This window comes from Dioscorea cayenensis, chromosome 12 (genome assembly GCF_009730915.1).
Source record: "Dioscorea cayenensis subsp. rotundata cultivar TDr96_F1 chromosome 12, TDr96_F1_v2_PseudoChromosome.rev07_lg8_w22 25.fasta, whole genome shotgun sequence".
In the NCBI taxonomy this organism is placed as follows: Eukaryota; Viridiplantae; Streptophyta; class Magnoliopsida; order Dioscoreales; family Dioscoreaceae; genus Dioscorea; species Dioscorea cayenensis.
The window spans coordinates 11445946-11473736 of record NC_052482.1 but is presented as its reverse complement, the minus strand read 5'-3'; the positions used below and the strand labels follow the sequence as shown (position 1 = coordinate 11473736).

Here is a 27791-nt window from a genome sequence, read left to right as displayed (position 1 = left end):
CATGGCTCTTGGTAAACACTAAGATATCATGAATGAATACCACCATAAACTTATCCAAGAAAAGTTCGAAGTTCCTGTTTATCAGATCCATTAAAGCAGCAGGTTCGGTTGTCAGCCCAAAAGGCATTACCAGGAATTCATAATCCACGTAAGGAGATTGAAAAGTAGTCTTCAGCTCATCTTCCTGCTTGATTTTCAACTGATGATATCCTAACGGGAGGTTAATTTTGTAAAACACCTGAGAGATCAAAAGGTTGTCGATCGGAGGCAACGGATATCTATTCTTCACAATTACCTTATTTAACTCCTAGTAATCAATGTTCAAACGCATAGCACCATCCTTCTTCATGAAAAGCATTGGAGCATCCTAAGGAGACACATTTGGCCAAATAAATCCCTTCTCAAGAAGATCCTCCATTTGCTTCTTCAACTCCAACTCAGCAGTAGCCATTCTATAAGGTGCTTTGGAGATGTGATTAGTAGAGAAAGAGAGATCTTGGCCTTCTCCCAACTCATTAACCAAGCCAGCGTAAGAAGGGGGCCTTGAGGTCTTGCAACCCTTTTGAAGCTTTCCAACTCCTGACTTTGGCATGGTGCGGCAAGGTTGGCGACATAGCTGGAAGCATGGTTGCCAGAGTGGGAAGCTCGGGTTTGGTCACAGTGGGTGAAAAGAGGTAGAGTACAGAGGAAGGGTGCTTCATAGGATGAGGTAGGGGGGTGGGGTTCCTCAATATCTGAACTAAGACCTTTATGGCAATTGTCTTTACGTACAATTCATTACTTGATTGGCAAAGACACGATGGTGTAAATTTCAATTTGAGGCAATAGTTAAGATTCTTCATTTGGATTTTATTTAACATTGGAAAATGCAATTATCATATCACATCTTGAGTGATCATGACTGGAAGATACTAGTCTTGAGTGATCATGACGGGAAGATACTGGTGTAAAGTTTAATTTGAGTGACAGAGACAAGATGGAAAACTTGGAAGTTGTGGTAGCATGATAGAAAATAATCAAGATAGGAAGCCAGGGAGAAGATCATAGTCAAGATGGTAAGTGACTGTTGGGTGAAGGTCTTGGTTATTGTGACAGTCGTTATGGTTGTAATAAGAAAGGCAATAGTCAAAAAGCTTAATTTGGATTTTCAGTGCACCAGGGTATACATCTGTTCATAGTTGGACTTGACATGATTTTTTGAATTTTATGTGGTTTTGCTGGGTATGAATTTTGATGCCAATGGATTGAAATGTTGGACAAAGTTCTAGGCTTTTCTTTCATTTTGTGAGGCTCAACATCCTCTGCCATGTCAACTTATTTCAATTTTACTTTCTTGATATACTTTTCCTTCTCCACTGCGTATATTTTATTTCTTGCATTAATTAATTTAAAATTGTAAGAGGTTTCAGTACTTCCATTTTAAATTTCAATATCAGTTTTGATATATGGAATTGGAGGATGTTTTCTTCTTTGAATTCTCACAAAAATTAATTGGTGGTTCTGGTGATTCTGGTGGCATCAGTATTAAAAGCTTCAATTGTTTTTATTGAGATTACTGAGCTCATTGTGGTCTTGCTCACAGTTTACATATTATATTATATATTGTCTCAACTTAGCACACTTTCATGGTATAAGCTTACGATGGTATTCATTGGTTATACAGTTCATTTTAGCTGCCCTATTCTGATCAATTTTTCTCAGTAAATTATATATTCTGTAAGTGGTTATGGACCTTGTGGTAGCTGTGGATATAGTTTAGTCTATAACTGAGAAGTGCCATCCTGCAATTGTGCTATAGTATATTTCCTCAAATAACTTTGCATCTCTAATTTGACAAAAGATTCTTGGTGTTGTATATTTATTAGTTTAAACATTATCTCTTTTTAGCATCACACCTTAATATCTGTTTTTATAATGGTTGATTTTCTTTTAATTGTCATCCATGAAGTTTAGATTATAGATGCGATCTTGTTGTCTCTGAACCCGTGATTTTATACAGTGATACATTCAATGAAAATTCACCGCCAACAAATGACCCGGCATATATCTCATCCCTTGGTGCTGCTGTTTATGAAGCTATGTCTAAAGGTGACAATAATGCAGTATGGCTAATGCAGGTATATAATGTCTTATTTTTACTTTACATCCCGTCAGCTTATGTTTCTCATGCAAATTTTATTCTTGAGGAAAGGTATTGGTCTTGAAGAGTATATGGTATCAGTGATGGAATAAATTTAGTCATTGTCTAAGAACGAATATGAACTAGTAAATTGGGAAATAGGAGAACCTGCATTTCTTTTAGGTGTATACTCATCATTCGGAAGATAAAAAAGTGTTAAGAATTTATAGCAATTCTGATGATGCAGGGCATGATAAACATTATTGGAGGTGCATTTTTCAAGTAATGATTAACTCAACATCTATGATATGGCCATGTTTAATCAACTTTATTGGTGGTAAGTCTTAAGTTTCAGATTATAAAGGTGAGAGAAATCTTAAGTGATATGAATATTATCCTCAAAATTAGTTTAATTTTTAATTTCCTACCAAAGGTGTAGAAAACTATATTGATAGACGTCATATACTCCTTGCCTGATGTGAGGAAGGAAGGTTGGCTACAAGTGGACCTTTTTACCACATTATTTATGCCCCTCCCAGATAAAACAGGGATTGTGGCCCTTGTGCATTAAAAAGGGCCATCATGTTCTTGTTTTCTCACATTCTATAAAAGTAGTGTATGTTGTTTTTGCATTGAACTGATAAGTGAGCCAGCATATTGAGAATTTCTGATTGTGACCGCCAGCGCATGGACCGTTCAAGTACTAAGTAAGATTATCGCTCCCATAGGGGTTGTTGACTACCTATCTTTTGCAATTAGGGTTATCTAAACTAAACGATGTTGGATGGGAAAATTAAAATAAATAGAATGGGGAAAACTTAAATAAACTACCACTAAGCCAACGATGGCTTAATGTGAGTAATTTAGATTCAAGGGCTTCTAGTATTGAGGTTCACCACAATGTTGGATGAGAGACTTAATACTAACTCCTTTATGATTAGGTTTATATATTTATGAAGGTAGGACATCCTAAGATACTTGTTATTTCCTTTTAGAATATAGCAAGGTATCTAACTTAGACAAACTCCTACTTTCGTGATAAGTTTTGTGATACATACTTATCCTCAAGAAATCATATTTAGGGTCTCATGTTCAATTTTAGGTTTCTAATACTTTAGTTCACTTTTCAGTCCTTCCCTTGGTATCTAAAATTATGCAAATACGTGATCAAACGGATTTACAAGCATTAAGAACCGTAAAATTGAGTAAAAATATAGTTAAACATTACTATGAGAAGAAAAGATTGGGCTAACCCAATTTTAAAATAAAAGATTTTCTCACTGATCTTTGATTTGCAAGCCATGAAATTTAATTTAAACATTGATCTAAACATGAAACAATTCAAGAAGAAGAAAAGGAAAAGAAAAACTCTTGATCCTCCCTGTGCAATATCCTTGTAAAGTGTTAAATCTCCCTTTGATCTTCGCTCTCTTTCTCCTTTCCCTTCTCTAAACAATCCCAAGCTCTTGGAGTAGCTGAACCCCTTCTATCGCAGCCGAAAGATGCCCCAAGAAGAACCCTTGGCCACTTATATAGAGGAGGGTCTAGTTAGGGTTTTTTGAAATCGGTTGAGATCCATGGCTGTCACGTTACATGGCTTTTCTGTGTAGCTTTCTGTTTGGATTTTTGAAAATTTCTGCAGATCTGATCCACTAAGGAATATGGCCATGTAACTTGACCCCGGCAGCTTGTGTTCCTTGCTATCAGGGGTTTTCTGCTTCACTTTGGCTCCAAGGTTAGTCCTTTTGGTTCTCCTTTAGAAATCTTCAATTTGCTATGGGATTTGAGCTGATTTCCATTCATCTGCACACAAAATATTAAGGAGTTGCAATCCGAACTAAAGGAGTAATAGTTGCACAAAAACAATGAATAAAAAGTGCATGATGACTAACAAAGAAAGCTTAATTCAACTCAAAATGCTATGCAATTTTTACACTTATCAATTTCTAAATGTGAAGAAGAGATAAAATGAAGAAAAGGAGGAACATTCTTTTAGGGAAGAAAAGTCGTTTTTCATCTTTGGCACTATGCTCCCCTCTTCTTCTTTTCCTTTCCTTTTTCTTTTTTTTTTTTTTGTGTAAATCCAGAAGGAGTCATAATATAATTCAATGTTTGGTGTCATTCATAGCATTACTATACCTTCCCTATTCATTGCGGGTCGGTTCCTTGGGCTGGATGGAGACTGATCCTCTAGTACAAAGGCAGAAACGGCCTCAACTCCAAGGCCCACCTGTCAAGCAGGGATGGAATGGTTCAACTTTATCCAAGTTTTGCCAAGGGAGCAACCCCTTTTGTTCTCTTGAATTGGCCAAATTATGCAGAAGTTCTGAGTCTTACATCATGAATAATTATGTTGTAGTATATAATACAAGGTTGTTCATGACTTTTTCTTTCTTGCAGGGTTGGTTATTTTCATCCGATGCAACATTTTGGAAGCCAGCTCAAATGAAAGTATGCAATCTCTGCTATTGTTTTAGTGTTATATATGATCATTTAGATGCATTTGAAAAATGTGCCTCATTTTGTTAAACTCAGATCACAAAAGGCACTTGATTGTCACCATGCTTTGCAATTTGTGATGTGAATACGTTAACTTATTTCTTCTGATTGAGTCTTGGAAAATGGATTTTGAGTATGGGTAGAGGATGTTTTTTTGAAAGGTTGGGGTGGTTCAGCCTTAGGTAAAATGGAGAGAACCCATTGGGCTTTTAAGGGGTTCAGAGACATGACAGGGAATTTCTAGAAATCCTCTGTGATGTGGTAACTAAAGCAGAATAATAGTGATTGAAGCAAAAATATAAGGACTAAAATGGAGTAAAATTGAATCAGGAGCAAACTATAAGTATCTTAGTTGTGGAAAGAAATTCTAGCAATCTTCCAAAAGAAGAATTACAATCTCACAAACTCTTAGAAGACCATCTGTACCGTGGGTACAACACCTAATTTCCATCCTACATTATAAATAATTCTTGTATATTCTCAACCATCCAACTTGTTAAGGTTGCATGATAATTACATAATCACTGATCAAAAGCTAAAACATAAATAGGATTCTTCAATGCTGCATCACTCTTTCTGAGTTGAAGACCCTTATTCCCTCTGAATTACCTTTTCAGCTTTTGCATGTGTTTCAGTTGACTTTTAATTCATCTTATGCCATCCAAGTATTTTTGGTAGTGTTTTACCCAATCACTTCACTGAAAATTTCTTGTATCTGTCATTTCTTCTTGATTTCACTTCTTTGATATCTAATATGACTTTGTTAATATCTGGCTATAGTTTTTATAGTTAATGAGTTTGGTTTGCAAACTGTTCACAACTTTCCATCAAAATCCTCAAATCTTCACAAATGATGAGAAACATTAAATAGGGCTGTTTGTGATTAAGGTGTCTGCTTTATAAAACATTCATTTGAGCTGATTGTCTTGATCGCCTTATGTTGTCCATTATTTCCTTTGAGTTTCTGATATTTACTGCCATTGCTTGCTTTAAATGTGCAAGTGCTTTGTCACCCTTTTTAAATTCCTTAACATGTCGATGTTGATTGATTACTATGATATATGATTCAATGCTGCCTTTTAATTTTGCTCAAATGCCTTCAAGAACTCTTTGGATATGATTGACAAAACCTCAACATTATCATTTGTGCATGTTTTTTTTGGTAATTGAATCAAGTCTAACAGGTGTTGTGGTCCATATGCTGCATCAAATGGTTTCTTCTTCAACTTGAGATAATATAAAATCCCCTCTTTATATGATTTATGTTAGATTTTATATTTTGGTACTAGTGGGCTTTATATGGGTTCTACATGGGCTTATGAGTTTTACACCAAAAAATCTCAAGACTTAGTGGCTCGACCCCTATACCTATATATAAACCCATTATACTTCTATCACACAACCGATGTGGTATTATATTTCCAACACCCTCCTTCATGTTTAACTTGGTCGAACTTGCTCAGACTTGTACACCAGAAGTCTGTTTACCAGGACCTGTACACTATTTTGTGTCTCAGAGGTCCTACACACATGGACTTGTACACTACTTGTGTCTCAGAGGTCCTACTCACATAGACTTGTACACCACTTGTATCTCAGAGATCTTTTTTTCTTTAATATATATATTGGCTCCACTATATTGCTCTGATACCATGTTAGATTTTATATTTTGGTACTAGTGGGTCCTATATGGGCTCTATATGGGCTTAGGAGTCTTACACCAAAAAGTTTCAAGAATTAGTGGCTCAACCCCTATACCTATATATAAACTCATTACATTTCTATCACACAACAGATGTAGTACTATATTTCTAACAATTTCCAACAACCTAATTGTGCTTAGCTATTTGTGTCTAAACCTATGTTTTGTTGATAGCATGTGTGCTAGGATCTTCTTTTTGTGTCTTCAATTTTCTCCACAAAGTTCTCCACACATGTCCCATGAACATTAACTTCTCCATCAGAAACAATTGAACCTTTGGAACACTGTAATCTGCCAATCTCTTTAGAAAATAACTCGCCGTTAGTGGCATGAGAAGTTTTATAACTTGAAATGAAGGCAACCATCTTTGAAATCTGTCTAGCACACAAAAATTGAATCATATTCTTAAGCTGTCTTAGGAGGCCCATGAAAAGCGCACACTTAGATAAACAAATGTTGCCTATGGTTCTAGTAAAAGAGGCTATAAGCTTGTGTTGTGAATTTCCCCAGCCAAATTTGCAAAAAAGAACCTCTTGCACCAATCTGCCTATACTTTTATATGTTTTTGATCAATAATGTCGATCATTCACCATTGCCATTGTTTTATCTCTACCAATTTTTTTTTCTAGATCTATGCCACAAAGTTCCACGTATAATCTGCTAACACAAAGATCCCTATGGAATACATAAATGGTCTCTTCTGAATAGATAAGAACGGGATATGGAAGATACTTGTGCTTCATTAACGAGAAATCACCCAAGATACTGTCTCATATCTTACTTTGTTTGGGCACTCAAGTTAGCTACCTTTAACCCCTTAGTGAAATCTGGATTGCGATGTTATTTAGATTTCAAATTAGTTCTATCATCCTATGAGAGGAGTTCCTCATTAATATTATGAACTTGTTGGTTTTCTATTATATGATAGGTTTCCAGATAATAGCTTCATTGCCGGCACCAAACTTATGATGAAATGTTCAATACCAGCAGCCATGATATTGACTTTAGCTAGTTTCAATAGGTCCATTTGCTGGTAAGATGATGGCTGCACTGGAGGCTTGCATATGAGTAAGAAGTCGGGGTGTTTGCTAACAAATCCTGTCTTGCACCTGCTATTGTAGAAATTATAATTTCAAAGAATATGCTTTTGTTCCTGTTTTTTCAATAGTTGGTTGCTATGGTTTAAAGTTCTTTTGGAAGATAAAGAATTATTAAGTGTTGTTAATAGCTTTCCAGATAATAGCTTCATTGCCGACACCAAACTTATGATGAAATGTTCAATACCAGCAGCCATGATATTGACTTTAGCTAGTTTCAATAGGTCCATTTGCTGGTAAGATGATGGCTGCACTGGAGGCTTGCATATGAGTAAGAAGTCGGGGTGTTTGCTAACAAATCCTGTCTTGCACCTGCTATTGTAGAAATTATAATTTCAAAGAATATGCTTTTGTTCCTGTTTTTTCAATAGTTGGTTGCTATGGTTTAAAGTTCTTTTGGAAGATAAAGAATTATTAAGTGTTGTTATTGTACATTTGCTCTGACTGTTTTCATATATTATGCAAGCTGGCATGATGGTGCCCCTATTAGCTTTAGTTATGCACTCACTAGTCTATGTCTTCAATTTCAGCTCCATTAATCATACATGATGCTATAGGAAAGATAACCCTCGTGTGGGAAATGTTATTCCTGAATTTGTCTGCTTTACATCAACATGAGTTCTTGGTTACTTTGAAACTCTTTCCTTTGCTTGCAGTAGACATTTTTCTTTGCACCCTATACTGGTCAATGTTTGTGATTGCAATATATGACCATAATGTAATTGTTGGAAATATAGTATCACATCGGTTGTGTGATAAAAGTGTAATGGGTTTATATATAGGTATAGGGGTTGAGCCATTAAGTCTTGGGACTTTTTGGTGTAAGACCCCTAAGCCCATATAGAGCCCATATAGGGCTCACTATTACCAAAAATAAAAAATCTAACATGGTATCAGAGCGAGGTTGTGGTACTATATTTTCAACACCCTCCCTCAAGTTCAACTCGTTCGAATTTGCACAGACTTGTACACCAGAGGTCTGTTTATATGGACTTATACACTACTTGTGTCTCAAAGGTCCTACACACATGGAGGTCATACACACATGGACTTGTACCACATCGGTGGCTCCACTATATTGCTTTGATACCATGTGAAGGTAGGAGAAATAATTTGTATATCTCATTAGTAAAAAAATACAAGGATATATATAGAGAAATATTAGGGTTTTGTGGTATGGGCCCAATATGGTCCATTAACCAAATATAAACTATAACATAATTCTCACAGTAATCATAACAACTAGATTTGCATCTTGCTGATGGCTGGGAATGTTTGTGCACTACTTGACACACAAACTCTAGCAAATTGTTGACTAGCAGAATATTCAATTGTTTTTTTCTTTGACACATAACTTTAAGATATTGTGAGAGCTAATGTTTACTGAGGTTAAAGATTGGTTGGAGTAAAGCTGCAGTTAGGATCTTAAGTTTTTCTTGGAATGTCACATCTAAGAAGGTTGTTAGTTGTTATGTTCATATCACCATTATTATTATTATTATTATTATTATTATTATCTGTTTTAATTATGATTATTCTTATTTTCACCATTTATGGGTTCCTATTTGTTCAATGTACATAACACCATTATTATTGTTTGTTTTAATTATAATTATTCTTTTTTCATCATTTACGGATTCCTATATGTTCATTATATTTGCTTTGCAGGCACTTTTGCATTCTGTACCTATTGGAAAGATGATTGTTCTTGATTTATTTGCTGATGTCAAACCCATATGGAAAAAGTCTTCTCAATTTTATGGTGTTCCCTATGTCTGGTATTCCTTTATTATCTCGTGGGCATCTTAAATGGCTAGTGTTGAGTCCTGTCTATATGTTAAAATTGTTGCACTTGAATATTCTTTTTCACATTTAAGATGAATGAAGAAGAAGAAGATTACATTTTTGCTTTCCCTTTAGTTGATAAATTGTTTTCTTCCCTAGGTAAATCAAGGATAGCTGCATTGACACTTGCATCTTTCAGGTGTATGCTACACAATTTTGGTGGAAACATTGAAATGTACGGAATACTTGATGCAATTTCATCAGGTCCTATTGATGCCCGTGTCAGCAAAAATTCAACCATGGTATGTCATTGTGAAGAATGTTTAATTGTATTTCCGGAGCTCGAAACTGTTTGTCTAAGAAGTGTGGGAAAAATGATTGCTAAAACGTATAGTCAGAACCAATTGAATCTTCTTAGGAAACATAGTAGGATACAGGGAGATTTGCATGTTGTAAGAATGATAATGGAATTCTTTACATAGATTGCAATAATCATCTACAGTAGTATCACTATCTATCATCCCAAGAAAATGTTAAAGAATTTAGTGTCTAACCTTTTTTTAATTAATTAATTAATTATTATTATTATTGTTATTATTTTCAGCGTGTCTCAAACTGATGTTAGAGATCATGCGATTGAATAGAAAGTAGATTATCAGAATCAACTTGAACTCCATTAGAGAGCATGCTAGGAAGTAAGCCTTCCAATTAAATGACAACCATAGGTGGTTAAACTACCAATGCCATTTTCTGAAACTAAATGTGTTTGCAACATCCTAAGCAGCGTCACACCAGAAAATAGCAAAGAAAGTAGAAACCTTACATCTTATTGTAGACAGTATCACACCAAAAATTATTCTTGTTCATGAGTGATGCTATTTTGGAGTTCTCCAGATATTACCTGTATTTATTATAGTGTGGTCCTCAAGACATGCGGTAACTGAAAATTATGTCTTCCAATATTTTTCGCAGAGAAGATAGGTTGCCTTTTAGTTTGGAATGATAATGGGCACCTATTATAACCTTAGGCTTATTGCTGACTTATAATCTTTTGAACTCGCAAAAAGTAAAGAAATGTTAGTAGATTTGATCATTTTGAAGTGTCATTTTTGGATTTCGTTTGTTTGAGGTTCTTAATATGTTTTTACCTCAGTTTGTTATGATCTACAGCTATTTTATGTCTTGCAGAATAATTTGCAATAGTGTGGTTTATACTATCTAGCCTATTTTTCAAAGTGTGCTAGATTGCTTATGAATTACCACTTTTCATTTTCTTTTTCTCAGGTTGGTGTTGGCATGTGCATGGAAGGAATTGAGCATAACCCTGTTGTCTATGAGTTAATGTCTGAAATGGCATTCCGTAGTCAGAGAGTTCTAGTTGAGGTAACCAGCTTTTCATTATCTCAAATTAATTATTTCTAGCAAAATAATGAAACAAGATGGATAATATGTACAGCAGACATTGAGATGGCTAGACTCGAGTGAGTTAATGGTTGTGATTGGGTTAAGTGTAACTAAATCATATTTTAATGAAGCAGACAACCATAAAGTCCCTGTAACTCTTCGCATACCCCATCTATATCCTCAATGGATGTTTGGATAGTGAGTTACTTATTCTGACCAAACAACCGTTAGTCCAACTACTCATTTTTATAAAATTAAATATATTTTATCAATTAATATTTATAAAAATATTAATATTAATAAATTTCTGTTACTAATTAAAAAATTAAAATGTTAATTTTCAAATATTTAATTTTGATTATTATTAATCGAGTTAAAGAGAGGTCAGCTCATATAAAAGTTTTTTCTCTAAGTCAAATTTTTAAAAAAATTACTTCAAAACATACAATTTTCCACACCATCAAAAACAACTTTTATTTGTTTGCAATGGCTTCCTTCCAATGATGGTGACTCATGACATGTAATAATGGGCAATGAAATTGTTAGATTTTATATTTTGGTACTAGTGGGCCCTATATGGGCTCTATATGGATTTAGGGGCCTTACACCAAAAAAGTCTCAAGACTTAGTGGCTCAACCTCTATACCTATATATAAACCCATTACACTTCTATCACACAACCGATGTGGTACTATATTTCCAACAGAAATATACATTTTGCCCTTGTATGAACAACCATAATAATTAGAGGAAAAGTAGAGCGCATTTTTTTTTTTTTTAATTTGAAACCATTTGCAACTACTTTTTTCATTTCCTTTTTTCCCTTATTGGTGCACAATCACAAACGTACGATTTTTTGCCAAGTAGTAAATAAGTTATCGATCCCACGAGGACCAAGCGCGATTACTAATCTATTGCAACAATAAGCTATCTAGGCAAATAAAAGATGGGAGAATAAAAACAACAAAGTAGCAAAAAGTACACAAATGAGGAATAGAGAGATACATGGGTGTGTACTAGGATTCAGAATTGGATGAATTAAGGTGTAGGAACTCACCACAAAGGGCAATGAATGATGTGTTTAGATCTAAACTTGGTTTGGGTAGATTATTTGAAGGGTAATAATCCTCAACTACTTGTCACTCTCTTTCAATAGATAACAAGTTGATCTTGATTAGGCCATCTCCTACTTTCGTGGTAGATGAACCCTTTCAAAGCTTTAATAAGATCAATGATTATATGATGAACCCTCAAGAATTGTCTTTCAGTAAATTCAGGGTGACTTAAGAGGTTCTAAGACCTTGATTAACCTTTTAGTTAACCTTGATCTCTAAGATAAAGCAAGCAAGGCTTTCACACTCACAAGTTATGTTACTTGAATCAAAAGGCAACTTAAAGAAATCTACCTTTAAGCACAAAAGATCAATACAAAAGTAACAACACATCAAACAATCATTACTTTGGGCTAATCCCAAACCTAAAGAGAAGTTTGACACTTCCATGTCTCAATTACAAAGAAAAATAGGAAGAATAAAAGTTGTGCAAAAACACAGCACAATAGGGCTTGGAAAAGTTGTTCACGAAAATCCGGTCTTCAGTTCTCCAACCCTCTTCTCCTTCTTCAGCCCCTTTCAGAGCCTTCAGAAGTCCCTTTTTCTCTTCTCCAGCCGCCCCCTTCTGCTCCTTTCCTTTTTCTTCCCTTCAAAACCCTTTTATAATGCCTTTTTATAGCCAGTGACAAGAATTGAGCCCAGTTAACTTTACATACCGCAGGTACTTTTACAGACCACATGTGAGTGGTCTGTTTTAGAGAAGCTGGTCCTCAGTCTAGCAGAGTTTTCTGGTTAGCTCTAGCCTTCTTTAAACAAAATAACTAAAAGGAGTAGAGTAGTTTGTACAAAAAAGAAAGGGGAAATCATTACAAAGGCTAAGAAAATGCATGATTAATGATGGATCACTAGCTAAATTCACGGTGATAATAATACAATTTTTATGTACAACACTTATGGTTCAAGTTTTCCTCTCAATTTTTTTTACTTTTTGGTTATTCATCTTTGAAGTATGACCCAAAGAAGTTTGAAATCCTCACCAATAACCTCTATTACTGGGCCTCGTGGTGAAAACACTAGTGAAGTTGTGTCACAAATGCATAAACCTCGTTGGGATCTTCTCTGCTATTTCCTGTTTAAGAGGTGAAAGGCCAATGCACTGGGAAGGAAATGAATGGCTACTATGTTCAGGGGTGCACGATATTCTTTACACCAAACAAAACACCATATTGGTTAATGTAGCCGACTACCTTTTCCTTCACTTTAGAAGTACTTGGGCTTATATTTTGAGTATTCTTAGGATGAAAAACAATTTGACTTTTGTCCCATACAAAAGAGTACATACTATCCTTACCCTTGTGTGTCACATCTACGTCTTATTACATAGGTCACCCTAATAAAATATAGCATGCATTCATATTACCAATATCACAAGAAATATTATCCTGATACTCCTTACCAACTGATATAGGAGCATGATAAGTTCAGTCATCTTTAAATCAACACCCATTGTAATCCAATTTATTTTGTATGGTGTTGGGTGTTTAGTAGTTTACAAATGACGATAATCCACCAAATGCTTGCAAGTAATATTTTCGCAACAACCATTATTAGTAATCATGTTGAGCACCTTGCCACTAATACTACATTCAAATTGAAAATACTGTGGCACTGAGTAGGATCTCCTAACTTACAATTTGTGATTTGAAGCCTTTGAACTTATCTCTAGAAGATATTGTGACACAATGTTTTGTCTTTTCTTATATGATTTTGAAATATAAAACACAATTCAAAAGTTGAATAAAACTGGTTGCAGTAGGGACATGGCTGCCGCATCACTTAAGATAGAAATGATATAAATAACATCTTCATGCCAAGATTGCTTACAACGGTTCAAACTCTCCTAACCCTTATTAACTAGCTGCTCATGTGATTTGCTAGCTTAATAAGGATTGGGCATGAAGTAACAAATCATCCCTTTTCCAACAAAAGGTTAATGTGAGAATAGGAGAAATAATTTGGATATCAATTAAGAAAAGAGTATAAGAGTATATATAGAGAAATATTAGGGTTTGTGTATGGGCCCAATATGGCTCATTACTTAATCTAAGCTTTAACACTCCCCCTCAAGCTGGAGCATATATATCGAACATGCCTAGCTTCTTATATAGATTACTAAAAACTTTAACACTTAAACCCTTGGTGAAGATATACGCCAGTTGCTCAGATGACTGGATATATGGCGTAGAGATGACTCCCTTTAATATCATATCACGAACGTAGTGACAATCAACCTCCACATGCTTGGTATGCTCATGGAATGTTGTATTGTTTGCAATGAAGATGGCGGCCTGATTATCACATAACATCTGCATAGTATCGTAATGGGGAATCCTAACTCAGATAGAAGAGACTGCACCCAAACCATCTCATAAGCTGTTTGTGCCATTGATCTGTACTCTGCTTCGACACTCGATCTTGAAACCACATTCTGCTTCTTACTTCGCCAAGTAACCAAGTTTCCACCACATACGTACAAAAACCCGACGTAGACTTTCTGTCACCTCTGTCGCCAGCATAACCCTAGTCAGAATAGGCTGCAATGTCTAGGTGACCATAGTTCTTGTAGAGAAGACCTTTGCCGGGAGCTCCTTTAACATATGCAAGCACCCTCAGAGCACCCTGCCAGTGAACTTCTTGTGGCTCATGCATAAACTGACTCAAGAGTCCAACTGCGTAAGATATATTAGGACGAGTAACTGTTAGATAAATGAGCTTGCCAATCAAACGTCTGTATTGACCTGGATCTTTGAGAGTTGGGGATGATGCCTCCCAGAAGGGTGGTGACTGCTCAATAGGTGTACTCTCTGGTTTACAACCCAATAAACCAGTCTCCTCAAGTAAGTCCAATACATACTTCTGCTGTGAAAGCATCATCTTTCCTTTGGCATATGCAAACTCAATACTAAGGAAGTATTTGGGTCGTCCCATGTCTCGTGTAACGAAATGCTTCATTAAATGCTCCTTAGTTCTCTGAATGCCCTGATAATCGCTACCCGTCAACAAGATGTCATCGACATATACCGCAAGTACAACACATCCAGATGAAGTGTTCTTATAGAACACGGAGTGATCCACATTGCGCCTACGAAAACCATCTTCAACTGCAATTACACTAAACTTTTCAAACCATGCACGAGAACTCTGTTTCAGACCATAGATCGCTTTCTTGAGCTGGCAAACTACATTCTCCCCCTGAGCAACATACCCTGGAGGTTGCTCCATAAATAGTGTCTCAACTAAATCTCCGTAGAGAAAGGCATTCTTAACATCGAGTTGACAGAGTGCCCATGATTGATTCATAGCTACTAACAGTCAAATGCGAATGGAATTCAGACGAGCAACCGGTGAAAAAGTTTCAGCATAATTAACACCATAAGTCTGAGTAAAACCACGGGCCACCAACCGGGCTTTGTAGCGATCAACTATACCATCAGCTTTGTGCTTAATAGAGAAGACCCATCGGTAAGTGACGACGCTATAGTATCAGTAGGGCGAGGCACGAGTGTACATGTTGGCGGCGATGATAAACTTGTCCAAAACAACCATCATTTGGATCTACTAGAGGAGGCGTCACACTAGGTACAGGATAAGTGGAGTAACCGAAACAGGAATAGGGAGAACAATATCAGATAACGTAGTCAACAATCGTGAGAACTCAAGTCAGTAAAAATAAATTGAGACTCAAAAAATGTGACATCTATAGACACATAGTACTTCCGACTAGTCAGGTGGTACAAACGATATCCACGGCGGGTCCGGGAAAATCCGACAAAGACACATTTAAGCGCACACGGGCACAACTTATCCAAACCAGGAGTTAAATCTTAAACAAAACCAACACAACCAAAAACACAAGAAGACAGCCGAAACAACTCAGTATCAGGTAGAAGACGACGTAGAGGGACCTCTACCCCTAGGGGTGCAGAAGGCATACGATTAATAAGATATATTGCAGTTAAGATAGCATCAGACCACAAATACCTAGGGACATTACGCTTAACTAAGAGAGTGCGTGCAACATTTAGGATGTGACGATGCTTTTGTTCAGCAACCCCATTCTGCTGAGAGGTGTGTGGACAAGTGGTTTGATGAATAATCCCAAAGGACTCACATAAAGAATTTACAGTAGAAGATACAAATTTTAAAGCATTATCAGTACGAAGACATTTGATAACAGTGGAAAATTGATTTTGTACTTCAAAAATAAATGTTTTAAGGACATCAATAATAGATCGATGGTCTTTTAACAAATATACCAATGACAATCGGGAAAAATTATCAACAAACACAACATAGTAATGATGACCGGAAATAGACGCGACTCTAGAAGGTCCCCAAACATCACAATGAACTTGATCAAATGACGACTGACTAGACACTAGAGTAGAATGTTTAAAGGTAGCATGATGACGCTTACCCAACTAACACAACTCATATTGAAATGACTCGACCCGAATCCAAGGCAAAGCCTGCTGAAGACGACTAAAAAAAGATGACCCAATCTACAGTGCCATATGAGTGATGACTCAGTGTCCGAAATAGAAGCTGTTAAACCACAAGGAATATCATCATGCTCCAACGTATACACGCCGTCACCACGATTACGCCCTAAACCAATCCTCTTCCCCATCCGCAGATCCTGAGAAGTGCAGTGAAAAGGGAAAAAATAACACTACAATGCAACTGTCTAGTGATCGCAGAAACAGATAGCAAGTTGACAGGAAAATCAGGTACAAAAAGAACATCCGTTAGTTTAAGTTGAGAGGAAGCTTGCACAACTTCTTCTCCGGACACTAAGCAAGATCGTCCATCGGCAATTGCTACAGAACGAAAACAGATGGAGAAAGATTTTGAAAAAAAGATTTTGTACCTGTCATGTGAGAGGAAGCCCCGGAGTCAATAATCCAGGAACTGTCCCTGGAAGCAAGAAAGACATTACCTAAAAAATAAGAGAAGAGACTATGGCATGAGAAACTGTGCCCTGTAGCTGCTGGAACCGTGCAAAGTCAGCCCGAGAGATAGTGACGAACTGTTCAGCGCCAGAAGTAGGTGACAGATCGGCCAACTCTGTACTAGTATTGATCATTACCGGACGACCATGCTTATCCCAACAATGATTCTTAGTGTGGCCCGTCCGTCGACAAAAAGTGCACACAAACCTACCCCGAGAATCACCATAACCGGCTCCTCGACCACCACGAGAGGAGCCGTTACCATACCCACGAGACGAAGACATGACGACGGAGAGACAAATCCTTTAGCAACAAGACAAGGGCATCACTGGTGAGGGCTGAGGAACATCACCAAGTGCCTGTAGAACAACGGGAACGACGAGAGATGAGCGGTGGCTAGTGGTAGAGGTGGCGGCTGAGAGTTGAAAGCTAGGGTTTAGGGTGGCGGCGGCAACGACGGCGACACTGGCGGCGGCGGCTAGGGTTTTGGGTGGCCATTAAGATCTAACCCAGTGCTTTGGTACCATGTGAGAATAGGAGAAATAATTTGGATATCAATTAAGAAAAGAGTACAAGAGTATATGTAGAGAAATATTAGGGTTTGTGTATGGCCCAATATGGCCCATTAACCAATCTAAGCTCTAACAGTTAAAATGCATAAGACCCAAGAAGCAACCTTTTTTTTTCACATTGACCCTTTCTGCATACTTGTCAGTATGAATGCATTAATATAATCCAATATTCAACTCATGGCATTCCCTCTCTCTAAGGTACATCCAAGCATATTAAGACATGGGAAAATGACTTTATGGTGCTTGAAGAGTTGCAAAGTGACCTGGTTCCTTCTGACTTTTTCAACTGACATGTACATCCCTCATTTTGTCAGTGATTTCCCTGAAGTTCCATGCAATTGTTTTACCCTCTTTTCATCATTTTTTACACCCAAATACCTGTATTTCTAATTTTCTTTTCTTCTTTTGCTTCTTTTTGTTCATGTTTTTCTACTTGTACCCAAGTCCTAAGTGTTTCTTATTTTTCTTCTTCTTTTTGTTCATGTTTTTTTGCTTGTACCTAGATGTTTCTCCTTATTCTTTTGGCTCATGTTCATGTTCTTCTTGTTGCACCTAATTGTTTCTTCTTCTACCTACATGTGTGTCTAAATCCAAGTGTGTAGATTTTTGTATCCTATTGCTTACTTTGTCTTACCTAAGTGCTTATATATCTAAATCTAGTGCTCCATGTATGTCTAAACCCAGTACTTATTTGTTTAAACCTTTAAACTTAAATGTTTTGACTTTTGTATAGAATTGCTTAGACTTCTTTACATGTGTAGTGTTTTTTCACGCAAAGTGTTTAGTTTTTTTGCACGTGTCTAGTTTTTCACTCCAATGTCTAGATTTGTTTACATATATGTTTAGTTGAATTGAACCACCATGGTGGGATGGTTGAAATATATAAAACTTTAACTCATGCATAATAACCACCATGGTGGGATGGTTTAGGATTTCAACCATCCCACAATGGTTTGATTTCCCATTCTCACACCTTTAAATATTTATGAAAGGGAGTATATTGTAAATAGTGAGAAATTAGAGAAAAGAGTAAGCAATTGAGAGAAGCAAGAGCAACTATCAGACAAAATATGAAGAATAATTATTGAAAAAAAAACACTAGCCTCCTTGTGTGCAAATTCAAAATAGTCTTTTCAAAGCCTCATTAATAGCAGACAATGTTAAAAGAGAAATTTGGACAAAGGGAAGCACACTTGCCTCTTGGCTACTTACAGAGGTTGAAGAAAGTGATCAGAGAGACTTCTTTAGGTCACTTCACTTATGCTTTTGTTCTTTATGTCTATTACGAGGGTTATTGATCATGCAGTTTGGGCAAAACCAAACCACTCACATATGCTACAGGCTCCAACTGAAAGGTTAGAAGCCACTCTACCAGCATACTTTTCACCAAGCCAAATTTGATCATTCAAATATTCCTTGACTAGATGAGATGGTGGGCGTGTTGATACTCCTCTTGCAAGCAAGTGCCCTTGAAGTATGTTATGGACTGGCAAATAGTATCTTGTCATGTATTGGTTAACGGGAAAGCCTCCTTGATTTCCCTTACTTCTCCCGTGCTTTGACTAACCAACTTTTGAAGCTTTTAATGGTGATTTGTGAGCAATCACCAACTTCTTTCTATACCATTATTCATTAAAAATATTGATGATAATTTTTATTGAATATGATCATCCTTATAAATAGACAAGAATTCTAATAAAAGGATAAGAATCTTTATCTGAAAAACTACTTATAAACAATCATCCTAACAAAAGGACAAGAATCCTTATTTAAAAAAAAAAACTACTTGAAGAACAATCATTTTTAAACAAGAAATAATAATATTCTTTCCTAAATAAAAAAAAAAATAAGAATGGAAATCTCTAAGCTTAGCTAAGTAAATCATGTAGCTTATCTTTCCCAATAAAAGCATCCATAACAAAGTATTAGTTCTAATGGCTCTTTTATTATTTGGCCTAACATTCAATCGGGCCTTCGAAAGTAAAACAAATGAAACTAAATCAAAAGCTTAATAATCCAGGGAGAAGGGAGAGACGATCAGACTATAATTGCAATCACCCCCTATATCAGCCGAAGGTAGTTTGTTTTGAACCGTGGAGACTCGTAGATTATGCTAATACCTTTCTAAAGGATACCAACACTTAATCCCATACAAAGATTGATTAAAATATGTTTCTAATTAAGTTCCCCTATGATTGTATTACGCTCTATGAATCTTTCTAGTAGGACTAGCGACCATGGACGAAAGAAGGATGAGGTAAGAGGTGCTTAAGCACTCCCTTGGCCCCAACCTATAATAAAGATATATGTATATTATATGTATAATATATAAATATATATATATATATATATTATATGCGAGTCTTGATCTAAGATCAAGACTTGCATATCATGTCTTCATCCAAGAGACTTATTTTCTAGATTCTATCATAGTAGGCCACTTCACCATATTGAAATTTGTTCCAATGATTTTCCTACATAAGATCTTGCAAGTCTTGCTACGAAGCTAGTTGAAACTAAAAGGTATTTGGTTTTTTGACTAGTTTATCACCTTATTGAATTGGGTTTGATCTTACCGATGACAATTGCATTAGTTGAATGAGTCTCTTAAGCAATGAACATTATCAATACTGAGTTGTGCAACAAGATTGGAGATAAATGGTTGAATGATATAATAGTACGCTATATTGAACGATAGGTGTCTGAAACAATTTATAGTGAGCTATTTTGGTGCAATTTCAAAATATGCAAAGCCGAAGGATTCAACTCCTAGCTTGTAATGGTAGTCGTTAGCGCTATATATATTTTATATTTTTCGAAATGTTAATTAATATAATCTCAAGTTCATAAGATCGAGCCTGTTGGAAATATAGTCCTACATCGGTTGTGTGATAGAAGTGTAATGGGTTTATATAAAAGTATAGGGGTTGAGCCACTAAGTCTTGATACTTTTTAGTATAAGACCCCTAAGCTTATGTAGTACCCATATAGGGCCCGCTAGTACAAAATATCAAAATATAAAAATCTAACAGAGCCTAAACATGAAACATAAATGAATTAGGTACCAAAATCACTCAATTTGCTACAAAGAACAAATTATATGCTTGAGATTTCGATAAGCACTTATCACATGTGTTGAAAAAATCAAGCATTTTTCGAATTCCCTTGAATTTAAATGTTTGTTATTTATTTTTTTTTTTGGTTTTGGTTTGTTAGGAAAGATGAGGATGAGGCTTGTTCTTTTACATCCAATTTTATAGCTTCTAATTGTTCCCAAAAGACCTATATAAGTGTTTCGATGAAGGAATGAAAGAAATACTGGAGAATTTTCCTAAGCTTGCATGGTATCAAAGCCATATTTCTAAAGAGATTTCAACATGGCGATGGCGGCCAGAAAGGAGCAGAAAAACTCCGGTGGAGTTTTTAGCTCTAACACACCAAACCATCACAAATATTTGATGCTTCGAATATACAAATTGGGATACATAGGCTCAATGGAGAAAACTTTCTCCGTTGGTCCTAGAGTGTCAAGTTCTTTGTTTGCGGAATAGGGAAAATGGACCTCCTCAGTGGGATGAGGAAGCCACTGGCAACTGCAGTCCCAGAATTCAATACTTGGGATGTAGAAAATTGTACACTTATTTCCTGGCTACTCAACTCTGTGGAGCCGAGAATAAGTCAAGCCTTTACTTTATGTTCAACTTGAGGATATATGCGAAGTGGTACACACAACGTTCTCGAAAAAAGAGAATGATGGGATGTTGTTCGAGCTTCTGGAGAAGGAGAAAACTTTAACGTAGGGAAAATCAAGCGCAGTGAAGTACTTTAATGCTCTTAACCACATCTACCAAGAGATCAACATATACCAAGAGGGTGAATGGAAGAATACTGAAGATCTTTCACTTCATTTGAAGTTAGTGGAGAAAGAGATAGCTTTTCAATTTCTCTTAGGACTACGTCCTATATTTGATCCGCAGAGGAGCAGAATTTTGAGCTCTCGACCTTCCTTCATTACCAGAAGTGTTTAGCATTATCAAGTGTAAGGAGAGTCTATATTTATTAATGATGAGATCAGTGGTTGGTGAAAATTCATCCATGTTTCTTCTAAACTTGCTAAGCAAGCGATTGATTTTGAGAATCATCCAAGCAAACAGAAGGTATGGAACAAGAAGGATGATGGAAAAGGAAAGATAAGCTGTGGCGTGAGTATTGTAAAAAACCAAGGCATACAAAGGAAATTTGTTGGAAATTGAATGGTAAATTACCACATAAAAAATGGTGGTCAAGTTCAAAGAACAATAATCAAGGAATGCATATTCAGGTGGAACATTCTAATGCAGTAGTTTTGGGAGTGTCAGAAGCAAGTGTATTCTCCAAGGAACAAATGAACTCCTTAATCAGGTTTACGAGTGAAAATATTCAATCTAAATCCTATCCTAATCTATCTTTAGCATTCCTAGATGAGTCACCTTTAGTTTGTCATGCAAATACCACAAATCCTAGCTTATGGATTGTAGGTTCGGGTGTATCACATCACATGACAGGCTCATTAAACTTATTTTCTAATTACTTTCCATGTTATATTAAACAAAATGTCACAATTGCCGATGGTTCATGTAGTCCTAATGCGGGAAAAGGGACTATAAAATTGCCAGAACAATTTGTACTCAATTCAGTCTTTTATGTTCCTACTTTAACATACAATTAATTTTTAGTTAGCAAACTTTTCTCTGAACTAGATTGTGTAGCGATTTTTTCTCCATCAATCTGTATATCAAACTTACGGGGAAGATGATTAGTGGTGCTAAACAAGAGAATGGGTTATTTTTCTTAGAAGATAGCATGGTGACAAGCAAGTTTACTACTGCAAGAAGAGAAGGAAAGATTAATGGTAGTAGTAGAGAAATAATGTTGTAGCATCTTAGGCTTGGCCATCCTAGAATTTTCTATTTAAAAAAATTGTTTCCCTTGCCGTTTGAAAATAAAAAAGCCTTTGACTTACATTGTGAGGTTTGTGACTTGGCAAAACATTAGAGGTGTGTATTTCCTTCCCAAGCATATTAAAAGTCTACTCCATTTTCTTTAGTGCATAGTGATATTTGGGGTCCATGCAAAGTTGTGTCTAAAACTGGCAAAAGATTGTGTAACCTTTATTGATGACCATTCCCAAGATGTGTTCGACCTTCCTTATGAAGGGCAAGTCTGAAAGGTGTAACATTCTCCAAAATTTTACAACATGATTGAAACACAATTCAATACAAAAATGGTATAATTCCCTTAACAGTCTCTCTACTTTACCAAACTTAACTTTTTAGTCCTTTTACTTTAAATTGTAACTTTTTAGTTTTTTTATTATTTTAATTTAGCCATGTCAGTCCTCCTAAACCCTAACCCTAAAGCCTCAATAAGGGGGATTGACATGGCTAAATTAAAAGTGGTAGAGAGACTAAAAGGTTACAATTTAAAGTAAGGAACTAAAATGGTAAGTTTGAAAAAGTAAAAGACTATTTAGAGAAATATACCTACCAAAATTTAAATTCTAAGGTCAAATAATGGAAGAGGATATATTTCCTAATAACTATATCAATTCTTAGAAAACAAAGGAATTGTACATCAAACTAGTTATGTTGAAACGCCCTGACAAAATGGAGTGGCTGAGAGGAAAAATAGATACATCTTTGAGATAACTAGGTCTATTATGTTTGAAAGAGGTATGCCTAAATTTTTTTGCGGGGAAGGAGTGTTCACTAACACCTACCTTATTAATAGTTTACCATCTAGAGTTTTAGAATTTGAAACTCCATTCATTGTCTTAAAAGAATTCTATCCAAATTGTTGTCACCTTTTTCCAGAAATTGCGCCAAAAAATAGGTTGGTATGTAGCTTTTTCTCATGCTCATAGCCAAAACCGAGGGAAACTGGATCCAAAGGCAATTCAATGTATTTTTCTAGGATATTCAGGAGTCCAAAAATTCTTTGTTACTATGGATGCCACATTCTTTGAGGACTAAACCTGTTATCAAGAGAAATCAAGTGGGAGAGTGTAGAGCTGCAAGTATGTCTGCTAAACTGTTTGAAAGATTCTCCACCTTCAAACAATGAAGTTCCTGAACCCTTTCCAAAATTAGTTTGTTATCCTATTGATACAAAAACAGGGAGTGAGGAGAATATTTGTGAGGGGGAGATTTCAGAAACCACCTGCAGGAATAAAGACAAGGAACTCATTGTTTACACTGGGAAAAATAAGTCATCTCTTGTTCGGCATTTTTCATCTACCCCAGATGTTTCAACTGAAATCTCAAAAGTATGGTTCCTTTACAAAATCCTGTTTCAACTTATGATGACTTGTCTTCTTGTGTTGATGTCCCAGTTGCCTTGATAAAACCAAAAAATTCTTGCACTTTTCATCCAATTGCTAACCATGTCTCAATTTAAAAATTAAAGTCCCCTTTTAGAACCATTACTGTAAATTTGACCAACATCATTGTTTCAAAGAGAATACAGGATGCTATGATTCAACTAGAATGGAGAAAGGCAGTTGAGGAGGAAATGAAGGCACTCATGAAAAATGGAACTTTGGAGAGTTGTCCATTACCACTAGGTAAAAAGGTGATAGGCTGCAAATGGGTGCTTACTATAAAAGTCAAGGCAAATGGAGAGATTGAAAGATGTAAAGTTAGATTGGTGGCAAAAGGATATACCCAGACCCAAAGTATATATTATCAAGAAACATTTGCTCTGGTGGCAAAGATGAAAACAACAAGAGTGTTATTATCTCTTGCAGCTCACCATGATTGGCCGCTTCATCTATCGGATGTCAAAAATACATTTTTACATGGTGATTTAAAATAGGAAGTATACATGGAGGCTCTTCTAGGATAATGAAGATAGCATTGGAAGAAACCATGTGTATAAATTAAAAAAAGCCCAGTATGGTCTTAAACAGTCACTAAGAGTATGGTCTTAAACAGTCCCAAGGTCAGACAGATAACACACTTTTTTCAAACATTCAAAGCACGGAAAATTATAGTGTTGATCGTTTATGTGGATGATATAGTTGTGACCGGAGATGATGGCATTGAAATTAGCTGTCTAAAAGGAGATTTAGCTAAAAAATTTGAGATTAAGGACCTTGGAAGATTAAGATATTTTTTGGTGATTGAAGTGGCTAGATCGAAGAAAAGCGTTCTACTGTCACAGATGGAGTATGTTATTGATTAACTCACAGAAACGGGCTTCTTAGGTGTAAACTAGCAGAAACTCCAGTTGATGCAAACTCCAAGTTTTGTTGTGATAAAACCAGTCCATAAGTTGATAGGGAAGCCTATCAAAGGTTTGTTAGGAATTTAATATAATTGTCGCACACCATGCCAGATATATCATTTGCTGTAAGTCTAGTGAGTCAATTTATTCATGTTCCTTGGGAGGAACATTGTGATTCATGATGCAATTTTATGAGACAGCTGAAGGGATCTCTTGGCAAGGATTATTCTTCAAAAAGGCGGAAGATTTGAGTATTGAAGCTTATATTGATACAAATTGGGCAAGCTCAGTAACAAATAGAAGGTCAATGTCAAGATATTGCACCTTTGTTTGTGGAAACTCAGTAACATGGAGAAGCGAAAAAGCAAATGCTTGTAGCTCAATTCAGTGCGGAGGCTAAGTTAAGGGCGATGGCCCTAGGTATTTGTATATTAATTTGGTTAAAATCATTCATACAAGAGTTAAAATAGAAAACCGGTTATCTTATGAACCTATTTTGTTACAACAAGGCTGCCATAAGCATAGCCCGCAATCCAAATGCAGCATGATGAAACCAAGCATGTGGAAATCGACAAACATTTCATAAAGAAAAGTTGGAAAATGGAACAGTGTGCATGCCATATATAATATATTCCAATTAGTCTGCAGATTGAAGACATTTTCACAAAAAAGGCTACCAAGAATGAGTTTAACATATTTGTGGGGAAATTAGGACTTGAAGACATCTACAAACTGCTTGAGGAGGGAGTGTTTAAAAAATCAAGCAGTTTTTGAATTCCCTAGAATTTAAATGCTTGTTATCTCTGTTTATTTTTTTTGTTTTGGTTTGTTAGGAAAGATGAGGATGAGGCTTGTTCTCTCATCCAATTTTGAAGCTTGTAATTTTTCCGAAAAGACCTATATAAGCATTTAGATGACAGAATGAAAGGCATACTGAAGAATTTCCCCAAGCTTACAACATGTGTCGAATATGAAAACAAAGCATGCGACCAAGAACAAAATTCTTAGTTCAAAAATCTGTTAACTCCTTGAAGCAGAAAGGAAGCGCCCTGAATTCAAATAAAAAAAGTGTTTGGCCTTGTTAGTACCCCTTTGTGAGTATGACCAACTACTGTTGAGAGCTCTGACTTAGTCACTCGTGACCTATAACCTTCAAACCTATATTCTTAGAGGCCCCTTCTCTAAGCACGAAAACCTATGCCTCGGTAATAAAATTTGTGATTCAAGTAATCCTATATTCTGTGTAATGCGTAAACCTCCCAAAGATCGTAGTTTTCAAAAAATGGATTCCTAAAATATTGAATCACTATGAAGTTACGCTAGAAAGAAAGCTCAACACACTAAAGGTGGTGGGGGTTGGCAATACCTTGTTTTTTGGCAAACGAAAATTGAATGTTTATTGCCTTTTTCCAATTGATACTGAATCAAAATCAGATGAAGAACTAACACACAACTTTTCTGTAACTATTAAGGTTATTTCCAAAATATAAAACTTTGACTATATGCAACACAATCAACCTTTACAAGGGGTGAGGGAGTTCGATTTCCCCCAAGCTCCCACAGTCAGTCTTTGGGTGAGTTTAGGGAGAAATCTCCTTTTCCCACCTTTCCCTCATCCCATTCGTGCAATCCTTCTTCTCTATGTGATTAGTTTCTCTCTTCTCTCTTTCTAACTAATTGTGTGGATATCTAACTCTTCTTTGTGTTTGTGGTTCACATGCAATCCTCCTCCCTTCTCCTGTCTCTCTCACTCACTATGTATATATACACACTCACACGAGTATATATGGTGGTGTCATTCTTTCTACTTTGAACGAAAAGAAAATTAAAAACGGAGGTTGTTTAGTGTATTATATGCAAAACAACCACAAAAATTATCTTTTTGTTCCAATCAGATTTGATGGCCCCAAGCTGATTTTAACAAATATGAGGGCCACAGGTTAATTTAAAAAAGGGGCCCAACTTTAAGAAAGCCCTTAATCAAATTTTTAAAAAAAATATTAATGTTAATTACTATCTAATATTAATTAAGAATAGCAAATTTTTTAGTTTTAAAATGTTTAATTTTAATTAGTATAAATTGGGTCAAGGTGTGGTTAGCCCACATAAAAGTTTTCCCTCCAAACCAATTTTCAAAAATGTTACCAGATTCGCTAAGTCCCCCACCAATGTTCGATCTACATCGCTCGTACCCAATTGGAGTTCGTTTTCGTTCTGGATCGATTGGGTACGCGATCTGAGTCGATGAGAGAGGCGTATCAAAATTAATTAACCGTAGATTTTATAAAAATCTATCTAACTAGGTATAGATAATGCTACAATTTAGTAGGTTTTAAAAGTTGTTATAGATAAAATTGCTATCTATTTTAAAATCTAGCGGAAGTTTTTAAATTATTATATAATATAAATTTTTTTATATAAAATTATAATCTATACATTCTTTAACATTGCAATGAAATTAGTTCTTTAAAGTTTGCATAATTCATTTCTTATTAAGTGTTATTCTTATGCACTTTTGGATCTATTTACTAATCTAAGAACATCTTTTTCTTTCCAATTAAAATTAAAGTCTTATAATTTTGTATGTATTTTATATAACCGACTCGGATGTAATTTTCAATCGTATCTTGAATCGAATTAATCGTACCAACTAAGCCTACCTCCCACCGTATCGGATACATTACAAGCATCGTTTCTTGTATCCGTACCCATCTCGCGACTTGGATCGTACCACGTTTCTGGTAACTATGGTCAGGTCATTCTCCACTCATTATCATGTTGACACCTTGCTTATCCTCTCAGTTGTTCTTTTTCTTTTTTTTGAAGGTTAATACAATCTTCAGTTAGTGGGGAAGAATCAAATTGTTCTTTTGTCAAATCATGCAGGGATGGTTAAAAAGCTACTCATATAGACGATATGGCCAAGCGAATACCAAAATGGAGGAAGCATGGAAAATTCTATATAGCACAATTTACAATTGTACTGATGGAATTGCAGTATGTTCAATCTAAAATTATTACATATTTGCATCTTTGTAATACTAAGATTCATGCTAGTATGTCTTAATAATGTAATGAGTTGTGTATTTGCTTATTTATGAATGCCTTGCAATATAAAGACTGTACAATCCTATTGACATGTTTATGATCTGTGGAATGGAGCAGGAAAATTCATGCCGTTAAGCAAGTTCTATCACAATACTGTTCTTGTTTATGCAGTAGGAAAATTCTGTATGCAGATATAAGGTTTTTGTTTCGCAAGTCCAAGTACCTAATATATCAGCCT

At 35.8% G+C, this 27791-nt stretch overlaps 1 protein-coding gene across 1 annotated transcript in view; it reads left to right on the top strand.

Annotated features, from left to right (window-relative positions):
* The window catches only part of LOC120273503 (alpha-N-acetylglucosaminidase), a 59392-nt gene that overhangs the window by 29199 nt on the left and 2402 nt on the right, over positions 1 to 27791 (top strand). Inside the window, exons 10-15 of the mRNA XM_039280135.1 lie at positions 2000 to 2117; positions 4520 to 4570; positions 9086 to 9195; positions 9402 to 9504; positions 10487 to 10585; positions 27392 to 27502. Coding sequence (XP_039136069.1) covers positions 2000 to 2117; positions 4520 to 4570; positions 9086 to 9195; positions 9402 to 9504; positions 10487 to 10585; positions 27392 to 27502 — 592 coding nt within the window. The remainder of the gene's footprint in view (positions 1 to 1999; positions 2118 to 4519; positions 4571 to 9085; positions 9196 to 9401; positions 9505 to 10486; positions 10586 to 27391; positions 27503 to 27791) is intronic.